At 29.0% G+C, this 12,446-nt stretch overlaps 2 protein-coding genes across 2 annotated transcripts; one reads left to right on the top strand and one right to left on the bottom strand.

Moving 5' to 3' along the window:
- Window positions 1-2,758, bottom strand: LOC123305818 (drosulfakinins). The gene is made up of 3 exons (XM_044887648.1): window positions 2,705-2,758; window positions 1,830-1,913; window positions 1-429 (listed from the first exon to the last, which is right to left on the bottom strand). The coding sequence occupies exon 3, from the start codon at window positions 426-428 to the stop codon at window positions 51-53; it is 378 nt and encodes a 125-aa protein (XP_044743583.1). The 5' UTR covers window position 429; window positions 1,830-1,913; window positions 2,705-2,758; the 3' UTR covers window positions 1-50.
- A 3,797-nt stretch (window positions 2,759-6,555) lies between these two features.
- Window positions 6,556-8,921, top strand: LOC123306219 (probable serine/threonine-protein kinase DDB_G0276461). The gene is made up of 4 exons (XM_044888151.1): window positions 6,556-6,684; window positions 6,742-7,422; window positions 7,912-8,143; window positions 8,221-8,921. Exons 1-4 carry the CDS (start codon window positions 6,649-6,651, stop codon window positions 8,919-8,921), a joined length of 1,650 nt encoding a protein of 549 aa, XP_044744086.1. The 5' UTR covers window positions 6,556-6,648.
- Window positions 8,922-12,446: the final 3,525 nt, after the last annotated feature.

Genomic DNA, 12,446 nt, shown 5'->3' with positions numbered 1-12,446 from the left:
AGTCTGTATACCACCATTATAATAATACTTTCCGTATAATAAAACGTGTATTATTCCAAATTATTACGACCAAATCTCATATGACCATAATCATCAAAACGATCTTCACGTTTACCAAATCGCATATGTCCATAATCATCAAATTGCCGTTTACTAACATCTGCGCCAAATCCACCATCTCCATCATCATCAATTAAAATATCAATATTATCATTTGGATGTAATCGTAAGTATTTATTATTTAAACGACTGGTACGATATCTGGATGTTAAGTGACCACCACCTGTGGCCGATGGGTTATCAATTGTTTTTATAATATTATGTTCTAGTGTAGGTGCTGCTGTTACTGTTATCGCTTCACGATACGAAACTAATAGATATATACTTATTGTTAAAAGTGTATTCGTTGCTATTCCATGATAACCCATTCTAAAATTAATTAAATTAATAAATATACTTTAATAAAAGGCAAACTGTTTAAATACCGTACACATACATAACATGCACTATGTTCCGTAGGTCCTTATAGCCCATGCTTTACTGAGAAATAACTTGAAGAGTAAGTTAGTAACAGAAAAAGATTGAACCGAACAAAAGTTGTCACGTTTACAAAACTGATAAATCGTAGAAAATGTGTCTTTCTTCTATCTCTTTTCAGATACGAAATTCGAGTTGCTTTTTAAATAACTCTGGGAGTCAAAGTAAAATTCAAGCCTTTTAAAAAGATTCCCTTTCAGCTTAACTACTTTTGAGACATTTTTCTAAGTCTAATTTACACACCCTTTTAAAAGAGTAGTTATGGAAAATACTGTATATCGAAATCTAGTTTAAGAAAATAGATTTCAAATAAAATGTTTGTATTTGCAAACGCATTGTCTGCAGTATTCTAATATTTGCACAAGCAAGTTATGTTAATAAAATTAGACAAATATTCCGAAATTAATCCTTCGTATGCTTCATCTTCAAAATTTCACTACATCCAAGATGCAAAGACGGTCCCAGAGTTACGCAAAAGTACTTGGAAGGTACTAGAAATACTCGAATTTATAAATTATTAGCTGCTTGGCTTTCAAAATGTCTAGGTTCCCCACAAATTTGCTATATTATAAAGAAGCTGTAGCTGCTTTGGTTGATTTTAACTCCTTTATAATAAAATATGACAAATACAATAACTGTCTCTCTCCAACTTTATCTCCCCAAACCCCGAATGCCTTATCATCTTATCCTTCTGCCTTGACCAAAAATGGTCTTTCAAATGTTTTGGGCTAGGTGTAAGGAACAAAAAGTTACAATTTTCATAGAACTGTGAAAGCGCGCATGGAGAAATTATTTTGCAAGAAATTCAATATATGCATTTCGATGTCGAATGTAATTTTACTCATTCGTGTACGAGATTTTTGACCAAGTTACGCACTGTTGAAGAAAATTGAACAATTTCATATTTAAACTTTTTTTAAATCATTTTAATAAATATGATTATATATATATAATATATAAAATATTTACAATTTTTACCATTATGTACAATTTGAGTCAATGTGTTATACTTCATAAAAATTAGGTCAAACGTCTAAAATAAGCTAATTTTGGTTAATAATTAATAATACAGGCTAATAATTTACATTACTAGAATAATGTAAATAATAATATTGATGAAAATTTAAAATATGTTCTCAAATAATTTATTTCATTTTTGGGATAAAAAAACTTTATTGAAACCCATCCTCTACTACAAGCTGTGTTTTGCACCAATTTTGAACTACACTATTACAACTGTACAATTTTTCCTGTTGGACTACTTTAGTAATTATTTAAAAAAAAATACGTACTTCGTTTTGGAGTCGTATTCCTAACCGTAATTTCAAGAGGGAAATGTAATTTAATTCATTAGGAAAATATCTTCTTTTATTTTGCTGTGAACAAAAAAATATATTATTTTTAATTAAATACTCTGTACCTACATTGTTATGCAACTTTCATTACACTATTATTGCAACACCTCTAGAAATTTATATTGTATGGAAATTTTTGTAAATGAAATATTTTCATTGACACCACTCAGAAAATTTTTAATTAGACGAATAAGCCTAAAATTGATCGATGTGTGTAATTGTTTTTAATAAGTAGATCCATAATTTTCCTTGTATCGGACAACCGGCACCCCTTTTTAACGAAATCGGAAAGATTATTTTTTATTTTATATAATTTGTTTACATTCCAGATTTTAATTTATTTATTAAGAGATTAAATAGAAGTCGAATTTAATTAGCCGAATCTTTTACTTGAAAAAACGTACCAGTTTTTTGCATTCAATAAGAGACTTATCATATAAAATTCAGGTTTGCAAGAAATAAACGGACATTAATCTTTGAAAGTTTATTAATACTTCGTATTTTAACTTATTTTAAATTAATTTTAAATTAATTTTCATCTTTTTTTATATTTTACCGTATGATGTGTAATGAGGCAAATTCAGTTATCTACAGTTCGTAGAGTAGGTATATTTTGAGATATTTTAAATTTATTTAAGACTTAAAATAATGAAAGTTAAAACTATATAGGTTTTGTTTCTAGATTGAAAATTCCCATAAAACCGTTAAAGTTTTAATAAATTACAAAATTTTGGAAAATTTTAATGCACAGCAAAAAATACCTCGAAATTGTAATGAGAGTTGCATAATTTTCAACAATAAACAACACAAACCTTAACAACAATAATATAAAACAACACAATAACTTTCTTCTTGATGAAATTGTTGAATATTAAACATTTCTCTATGCTGTTATTCCTTATATATGCTTAAAGCTTATTGGCAGAAATCCCACGGGAACTTAATATGCGTTCAAGATTCCTATTCAAACATCCTAAGAAATTAGAAAATAACATACATAATCCAATCATGTCGAAATAGAAAATTTTTATTCTTATCATAAAATTTATTCTAGCTGTTTAATATGCAATTATAAAACGTTAACGTCAGTGGTTGTCAATATCAATTTTCTTCGAAATATAAATAATTTTACATAAACTTCAAAACATGATAAATTGAATTTAATCAGACAAGTGAAAACAAATAATTGACTGAGTTAATTGTTGGAAAACCATGGCCACAGACGTGTAATATGACTGATATTCCCATATAATACATACTATTTAATGTCATAAACTTATTTGCGCCCTCACGGATAAACAGTGATGTTTACGAAAAAAAGTTTCAAATGTTTATTTTTTAAAAGAAACATTTTTATACCCTGTATATATGTAATATATATCAAGGTATACCAAGTCCCAAGTTTGCAAGACCTAAAAATATTGATTTTACGAACAAACTTTTATTATAGATGTTCATAAAATCACCTAATTAGTCCATTTCAGGCTATCCGTCTGCCTGTGAGCACGATAACTCAAAAACGAAAAACGAGATATCAATCTGAAATTTTTATAGCGTGCTCAGGACGTAAAAAGTGAGGCTAAGTTCGTAAAATGAAGAACATAGATCAATTGAGTCTTGGATCTTGGGTCCATTGGGCCCATCTTGTAAACCGTTAGAGATAGAACAAAAGTTTGTAAAAAAAGTTCCGGCGTAGTTAGCGTGTTTTCTTTCTATTAAATACAATAATGACATATTTTTAAGTCGCATTTCCTTCCAAAGCTGATGATTTTGGGAAAAATGATTTCGATGAAAAGTGTTGGTTTTTTATGAGTATCAACTTTGTAATTTAAAGTGTTTTTCTCTCTTAACGTTTGGGATTTAAATTGGCTATTAAAGAAACGCAAAAAACTAGGTCCAATCTGACATCAGGCGCTATCATCACAAATCGAGCTATAAGCCATTACACTATTAAAATTACTCATCTTGTATACGAAGTACGCGCGTACAATAATGCAATATATTTTTGATAAAACATTTTGATGGATCTGATCACATTTTTGTATCTTTATTGATTTCATAATGAATATGCATTTTCTATTAAAAAATTCGCTTAAATGACGCAGTTCCTACGTAAATGATTTTTATGTGTGATCAAATTATTTCGATTGGTTAAGTAAGTGAATAACAAACCATTATCTCCAGCATTACTGCAAATTTTCAATTTGTCTTCTTAACCTCTCGAAAAATGTTCAATGCCTGTATTGCACAAGTTAAGAGTGTCCAGATAAATGTAACATGATAGCGAAATAGTCCTTTTTAAGCACGGCGAAAATGTTCTTCATTCATTAAAATATATTAGTTAAGGGTCCTCTTTCACCTCAAAAAAATTCAGCCAAATCCCAAAGGTCGGGTCTCCTTGTGAGTGTATAGAGGGGAAGTAGGTAAGTAGGTAATTTCCAATTTTAATTTGTGTGTAGATAGAAGAAAACGAAGTTAATTCTTTATTTCCAATTATAATTTGAAAAGGAAAATTACTATACATATTTATACCATGTATATATGAAATATATCATGGTATATTAAGTTCAGTCCCAAGTTTGTAACGCTTAAAAAAATTGATGCTACGAACAAAATCTACTCGTCCGCCGACCGTCCGTCTGTCACCACGATAACTCAAAAACAAAAGAGATATCAAGTAAATTTTTATAGCGTGCTCATCAGGGCGCAAAAAGTGTATTGAGTTTGTAAATGAGCAACATAGGTCAAGGTCTCGGGTCCGTAGGATCCATCTTGTAAGCCCTTAGAGAGAGAACAAAAGTATAAATATATATAAAAAATATTCCTTATAAAAAATAAAACAACTTTTGTTTGAAACATTATTTCGTAAAAATCACTGCCTACCCGTGAAGGTGCAAATTAGCTAAGAAACATTATATAATATGTATATACAGGAACCTTTTGTTTATATTTTAAATTTATACGTTACATATATTATGTATGTGTTTGTTTATCTTTCTTTACTCAGATGACGTAAAAAACAAACGAATATGTTATCAATATTGTCATACATAGTATTTCAACAATTAACTTAGCCAATTGAAAATTGGTTAATGTTCATGGCTACTTTATTGGGATTGTAAAAATAGCTTATCCGAACATAGATTTTGTTGCCATTATCCATAGGTCCTCAATGAAAAAAGTTATGATGGTTTGAAATAAGGCGTGGAACGAAAGCGCAATTCTGTGTTTTATTACGTGTTCCTAGAAAATTCGTTCTAAGCATAAATTGGATAAAATTTTAGTTTGTTGGCTATAATGTAATACAATAACGGAATTAGTCTGTCTACTCTGTATCAAGCGGCTGTGCCGCCACGAGTGTGTCAGGCATACTAATCGTATATTATGTATATAAAAGTACTTTAGTTAACGGTTAGTATGCCTGACACACTGACACATCGTTCGACACATTTCCCATCATGCCTTGCAGGATTGAAATACCTTCTTATATATTATCTAATATCTTACTCTGCTACACTCACACATTAGTGGATTTTTTTCCACATATGCTTCCCGCCCTCTCTGTATCTGTATATGCAATAGTGCATAATTTCAAGTACAACTCAATAACTTTTGTATGAGGTTAGCAGCAACAGGAATAGAAGAATTTGTATAACCGTTTCGTTCTCTCTCAACTATTGTATTTGTGGTGCTGTACTATACCTGCTTGCAACAGTACGGGGGAACGTTATAAATATAGTTCAATCAATAAAAGTCCTTTAATCACAAGGACCATGCATAAACTTCATAAAAAAAATTTGCGTTAACAGAGGAAATTGGGTATTGCTTAGCGTTAAAAAACGGGACAGGGTTGGACAGTATCCGATCTAACGTGACATTAGTACTTCATTGTTGAAATTATTAATAGGGATGAAGGATCTGGCAATTGTAACGTTATAATATTAGGAGAGTGCAGATAATTTATCAAGCTTGACCCAATAATCCACACCGCTCTTTACGCCTGTGAGAGCAAAATCACTTAAAATTAATTGTTTACAATCCCAGTAATCTGAACAAATTCAGTAATTCGAAGCCCCTTGGTTTATATTGAGTACTAATTATCGAAATTCTACTGTATAAGTCTTTTATAATTTATTGTTTTTAGGTATATGCACATGTGGGAAAACTCGTGAAATGCTACACAGCTTCTATATATATATAGACAAAAGTGAGTGCCGTTTGCACTCACAACGCATTATTGTATCCCTCTGTATTGAAGACAGATATCTTTTAGAGTAGATTTAATTAAAAGGAAAATTTTTATTTTTAAATGAAACCTTTTTTTACATATCAATAGTTCTAGCAGTAGTTCAAGCAGCCGTAGATTAAAAAATTATTCTCTAATTATTGCTGGTTTGTTTTATATCTTCTAACTTAGGTATATAATTTTTTCCAAAACTTGTCTAAATTTTATAACAATGGTAAATAATAATAAACTTAACAGTTCCATGTTACACTACGAGGTGGCGTTAGGTTGGAAGTCATAATTAATGTCGGTACAGTAGATTTCACTAACTAAACTTCAAAATAAATATTGCGCTTCTGTTCAAGTAAACTAATATATTTAAATTAATTAATTTTAAACTACAAGTTTAATTCTTTTAAAATTTATTTAATTCAAAACTTAAAGTCAAATAATGGATTATTGATCTGCGCCAATATTTATAAAGATTTATTTTTATGTGATGTTCTTTTTTTTGAAATTCCTAATTTGAAAATGTTTGATCAAGATGATGATTTTAACATCGATGAGGTAAACTCGTTAAAACTAACTATGTTGACTAGTTTTAAATATAATATTATATTTTAGGATTTTTTAAGCACTCTATCCAGTGATATTGTTAGTTCAACGCCACTCTCTGATGGAACAAATTTCGTATTTCGAAAATCTGCCGTACCTTCGCCTGAAAAAACGACAATACATTTTAGAAATACGGTTAAACATTTTCCGACAAATATATTTAATAATGATGAGGTAACAGATGATAGCTTCAATTTAGACTCAGAGGATCAACAGAAACCTTCTTCTCAAGGCAATAAACGTACATTTTCCGAATTAATAAATAATGAAAATACGAACCAAAGTCATATTAATGCTAAATTAAAAAAATTTGCATTTAGTCCAGTTAAGAGGCCTGCTGAGAGTATAATAGAAATATTACAAAATGATAAAGCATCCAATACAAGCTCAAATTTAGACATTTCTCAAAATAAACAAAATCCCACAATAAACCAAACGAATGAGAGAAATGTTGAAAAGAAAAATGAATTTAATAGAATTACAAATACGAAATTAAAGCAATTAACAAGTAGTGAGCAAAATATTCACATTAACAAGCCAGTAGTACAGCATAATTCAAAACCGCTAGTACAAAAACGTAAATTTCCGGGGCCTGCAGGTTTATTACCAGAAATTAATAGTGTAAAAGAAACAACAAAGTTGAAATTACCCGATTTAGAAGATGAAACAGTGTCAAATATTACAATATTGGTAAGAAATTTTAGTTTTTCATTTATCTGTACTAATTGATTTATTTATTTCAACCGAAGGCTACATTCAATTGACGCAGCAAATATGCGTGTTAGGTTGCGTTATCCAAATAAAAGTCAATATTTGCTTACACTCGTGTCCTATACGGCAACCAACATTACTTTTGATTCGTTTTCGCGATGTAACGTGTGTGTTTACCACACCAATGCAGCGGAGCCCTAATTCAAAAATAATTTTAGGCTAGATTACAACTATTTCTCTGAAACAGAAATCATTTTGGTTTCCGTCCAATTTGGTTATCGGGAACTGACGTGTGACTTTGCCGAGTTGATGTAGTCTAATCTAAAGGCAATTATAACTACAGAAAAATAGTTTTCTGAATTAGTTTTAAATTAAATTGAAACTCTTCAAAAATAAACAGTGCTAATATGCTGTCATGTTTTGTGATATAAACAAATTTTTAAATTACTCCTTTTTATTTGGTTGTAGGTACCAATTTGTTCGCAAAATAGTGATAATTTATTTACCAAAGGACCATGGCAACAAATGTTAAATGACTACGGAAGACCAACTACGGACTCCTTGCCAGGAAAATATACAATTTCTTGGTTAAAATCCACAGCCAATGTAAGACAATTGATTCAACAAAAATCGCCATTTTTAGCAGCAATTATTGATTCTATTAATGATAATTTTAATGTTAAATTAAAAGATCAAACTGGTAACAAAATTTTCTTTAATGGTTATATTATTCCCTAAATAAAATAATAATATTTTTAAGATAAATTTATGTTCTAGGGGAAATCGATGGAGTTATAGAAAAAGAAGTATGGGATTCATATGGAGATGTTTTGAATGTAGGATCTGTATTAGTATTACGACAAGTGGGTGTGCTAACTTTTTCCGCCAAAAAGCATTATTTAAATATAACTGCGAATACAATCGTTATTATTTACTCAAATAACGAAGAAAATTTAACTGTTGATATTACTAAGGGTTTAAATTACTTAAACTTATTGGAATTTACTAACTCGATAAATACTATTCGTGAACAGAATCAACGAAATAATTTTAGTAAAAAAAGTGTTAATAATTTGATAAACAAACCAAGTCTTACACATTGTGTTAATAATTCAAACAACAGCTCATCAAATGTGATAATGCAATCAAACAATCTTAATACAAGCTCGAATTTTATGCCACAATTTTCAAAACGTAAAAGTTTTGTTTCACCTTTTTCAAATCCAAATTCGATAAGATCCAACACCAATGGGCCCGAAACACATCAAAGTTCCCAACAATCGTCCACCTCTTCTGTTGTTACCCCAACTAAAAAATTTAATTTTGCTAAGTCTAAATTGAGTCCGACGAACAACTCAATTCAAATCAATCAAAATACTAAAGTTGATGAAAACAAAGAAGATAATGCAGATATTGAATCGATCGTAAGTAGTACATTTAATGGAATTGATGCAGATTCATTTTTCGATGATTTTTGATTATGCTCGAAAAATTTAATTCCAGTATTTTTCTTATAATTTTATATATATTAATAAAAATTATTTTTGCAAGATCTAATTTGCTTTATTTCGAGAATATTTGTGAGTAGCCAATTATAAATTTAGCCTAAAGTTTATAACGTTTGGAAATATTTATTGGAAATTAATTTTATAATTTTTATACCATGCACACATATATGTAATATGCAAAGTATACTAAGTTTAGTCTCAAGTTTGTAACGCTTAAAAATATTGAAGCTACGAACAAAATTTTGGTATAGGTGTTCATAAAATCATCTTATTAGTCGATTTTCGGCTGTTCGTCCCTCCGTCCGTCTGTCAACTCGATAACTCAAAAACGAAAAAAGATATCAAGCTGAAATTTTTACAACGTACCCAGGACGTAAAAAGTGAGGTCATTTCATAAATGAGCAACATAGGTCAATTGGGTCGTGGGGCCGTAGGGCCCATCTTATAAACCGTTAAAGATAGAACAAAAGTTTAAATGTAAAAAAAATTCCTTATAAAAAAATAACCAACTTTTGTTTGAAACATTTTTTTCGTAAACATCACCGTTTACCCGTGAGGGCGCAAATTAAGCGTAAATTCTATAGTATGTGTAATATGGGAATATCAGTTATGTATGTGTGACATGTATATATGTGTAATGTGATAGAGTAATCAACACTGTCTATGCATGGTATTTCAACAATTAATTCAGTCAATTGTTTCTTTTCATTTGTTTTTTTTTCTATTCGAATTATTTATAAAAATGGCGTACCTGATCGAAGTTTTTCCATATTTGTATAAGTTTTCGTTCCACTTTCTTTCAAAGCAATTTAAAAAGATTATTGTTATTCGTGACATCTTACGAATACTTAAGGGGTCAGATAATTTTTGCATTTTTCAACCGAAAACCTGGAAAAGTCAGGGAAATTTCATTTCGAAAAAACAGTGGCTACCATTTCTAGTATGGAACTAAAAACAGCGCTCGAATTTTTACTTCGTAGCTACATATAAAGGGTACTCATTTTAATACCCCCTCCTTTTCGCTGAATATTTATTTGAAGTGATATTAGGAAAAAATTCCCAAAATTATTCTATTTGTAGGATGGCATCTTACGAATACTTAGATTTTGAATACTTAGAATACAGAAATGTTTAGGAGTAGAGAAATTTTCTAATTTCAAAGATATTCTTTATAAAATTTGGAACAAATTTTATTGGGAACATTTTTTCGTAAACCTTATTTTCGATGGAAAACAAATGTAAAAAAATATTTTAACTTTATTTGATTAAAACTTGTTAGTTTTTAAAAGGGCCAGTTTCGGAATATAATTTTCGTTAATTTTAAATTTCATTTTATTTTTGAATTCGATTTTTGCCGGATTAATTAGAATTACAAACATTTATGTTCGCACCAGGTTAACAATCCCGTCAATTTGACGACACACAGATTTAACAAACATAACTCTGGCAGAAAATTTTTGTGGGATTTTTCTAATTTAAATGATTGAACCAAAGATCACATATTATTATACTTAAGAAACATTATAACCTGTTACTTGGATTGGAGTATTCTTTGGACTTCGTAATGCCTTATCCCCCTATTTTTGTAAACTTTAGAATATCCAAACTTAAATGTAAGTATAATTAATTAGATTCAATTTTTATATAACTGTGTTCTTCTTATCTATTAAATTAGTTCATCTTTGGTTATGGATAAATCAAGTTCCTTTTACCACTAGATGGTAGCTGAAAATCTTTATCTAAGAATAAAATTACCTTGGCAAAGAATAGTTTTCCTAAAATATGACATAATCTAAATTTCGACTATGGCGGCTTTGAGCAAAACCTTGTAAATAATAAAACAAATTTATATTAGCAATTTAATGTGGGAATTTTTTCATAGGGTCAGTACCTACAATGAATTTTTATGCACAACAGTGAATTGTTATTGTCATGAAGATGTTACGAGAAAAAATCTCATCTTGAATCGTTTGATTGTTTTTATCATTTAAAAAATAAAATGTTAATATTTGTTAGGTATAACTAAAAAACTAAGCCAAGGTAAAAGGAAGAATATTATCGTCGAATAACAGATTTTCCATAGACACTGACAAAAATTATACACATTATAGCTACATGTTTCTAATAAACAGATAATATTTCATTTTAATTTAATTAATATATAATTTTTTTTAATTTTATATATTTTCATTGATCATAAATTGTCTGGTATTAAACGGTGATGATACATAGAAAACTAATGTAATAGGAATATTTATTAATTTTACGAGTAATTAAAAAATTTTCTTTTAAGTTATATGAAATGTATATACATATTTTCAGGGCCGAAACGAGGGTTACATAGCGCCGGTGGCAAGTATTTAGGTTACGTCTTATGTATATCGGGTTCGGCTCTAACGATTTTGATGAAAATTCGTACACTGATAGTATTTAACATTGTATATTTTACATTGTAAAGGCAAAATTGTATATTTAATTGATAAACTTTTTAAAATTCAAATGATAGAGTATCAAATTAAAGTATTGATTTCTCTCTACGTTTCCGAGCAAAACATATTTTTAAGGAACTCATTACTATTATAAATGATACTGGGTTATTTTGCACACTCTACGTTTCCGAGAAAAACATATTTTTAAGGAAATCATTACTCTTCTAAATGATACTGGGTTATTTTTCATACTCTACGTTTCCGAGCAAAACATATTTTTAAGGAACTCATTACTCTTCTAAATAATACAGGATTATTTTGCATAAGGAACTGATTAATCTACAAAATCAAAATTTTGTTGATAATAAATAAAGTAAATAATACAGAGTAATACAAACAAAATTGAATTAAAATTGTAGTTATGTTATCATAGATAAAATAATAGTAGTAGTTATTAATAATATATTCGCTGTTCATTAAAATATATCAAAAAGTACTATTTGGCAATTGTGATAAACCAAGTATGTACTTGACTCGAATTTTTTAACTTTATGACGTCATTAGAATCTAAAAAATTTAATTTTGCTCAATCACATCCAAATTTTCTTCTACTATATTTGTGTCGTACTTATCAAAATTGTAATCGCGAATAGCGAAAAACTGTTATCACAGCTAAAAAGAATGACCCAAAATTAGAAGGTTTCAAAAAAAATTATAATAAGATCCGATCAAATTTGCTTGTGTTATCAAAAAATCGAAATTTTTTAACTTTATGACGTCATCAAAATCCAAAAAAATTAATTTTGCTCTATCACATCCAAATTTTATCCAATTTTGATAAACCAAGTATGTAATCCTACTAAATTTGGGCCATACTTTTCAAATTTGTGATCAAAATTAACATAGAATGTGGTCCTGGTCCCGGAAAATGCAAATAAATGATAGCTAGCAAAAAAGTGATATCACAGCTGAAAAGAATAATCCAAAATTAGTGGGTTTCAAAAAAAATTCCAATAAGATCGTATCAAATTTATTGTGTTATTAAATTTTATCCAATTTTGATAAA

The sequence above is a fragment of the Chrysoperla carnea genome, chromosome 1 (genome assembly GCF_905475395.1).
Source record: "Chrysoperla carnea chromosome 1, inChrCarn1.1, whole genome shotgun sequence".
In the NCBI taxonomy this organism is placed as follows: domain Eukaryota; kingdom Metazoa; phylum Arthropoda; class Insecta; order Neuroptera; family Chrysopidae; genus Chrysoperla; species Chrysoperla carnea.
The sequence above is the reverse complement of the archived record's forward strand: the minus strand, read 5'-3'. Positions and strand labels throughout refer to the sequence as shown.

What these genes read in the sequence shown, in the direction of transcription:
- LOC123305818 (XM_044887648.1), bottom strand. Translation starts at nt 428, where the DNA reads ATGGGTTATCATGGAATAGCAACGAATACACTTTTAACAATAAGTATA.
- LOC123306219 (XM_044888151.1), top strand. Translation starts at nt 6,649, where the DNA reads ATGTTTGATCAAGATGATGATTTTAACATCGATGAG. An exon ending in ATGATTTTAACATCGATGAG is followed by an intron (nt 6,685 to 6,741) that starts GTAAACTCGTTA and finishes ATTATATTTTAG; the next exon opens with GATTTTTTAAGCACTCTATC. An exon ending in TAAATTAAAAGATCAAACTG is followed by an intron (nt 8,144 to 8,220) that starts GTAACAAAATTT and finishes TTTATGTTCTAG; the next exon opens with GGGAAATCGATGGAGTTATA.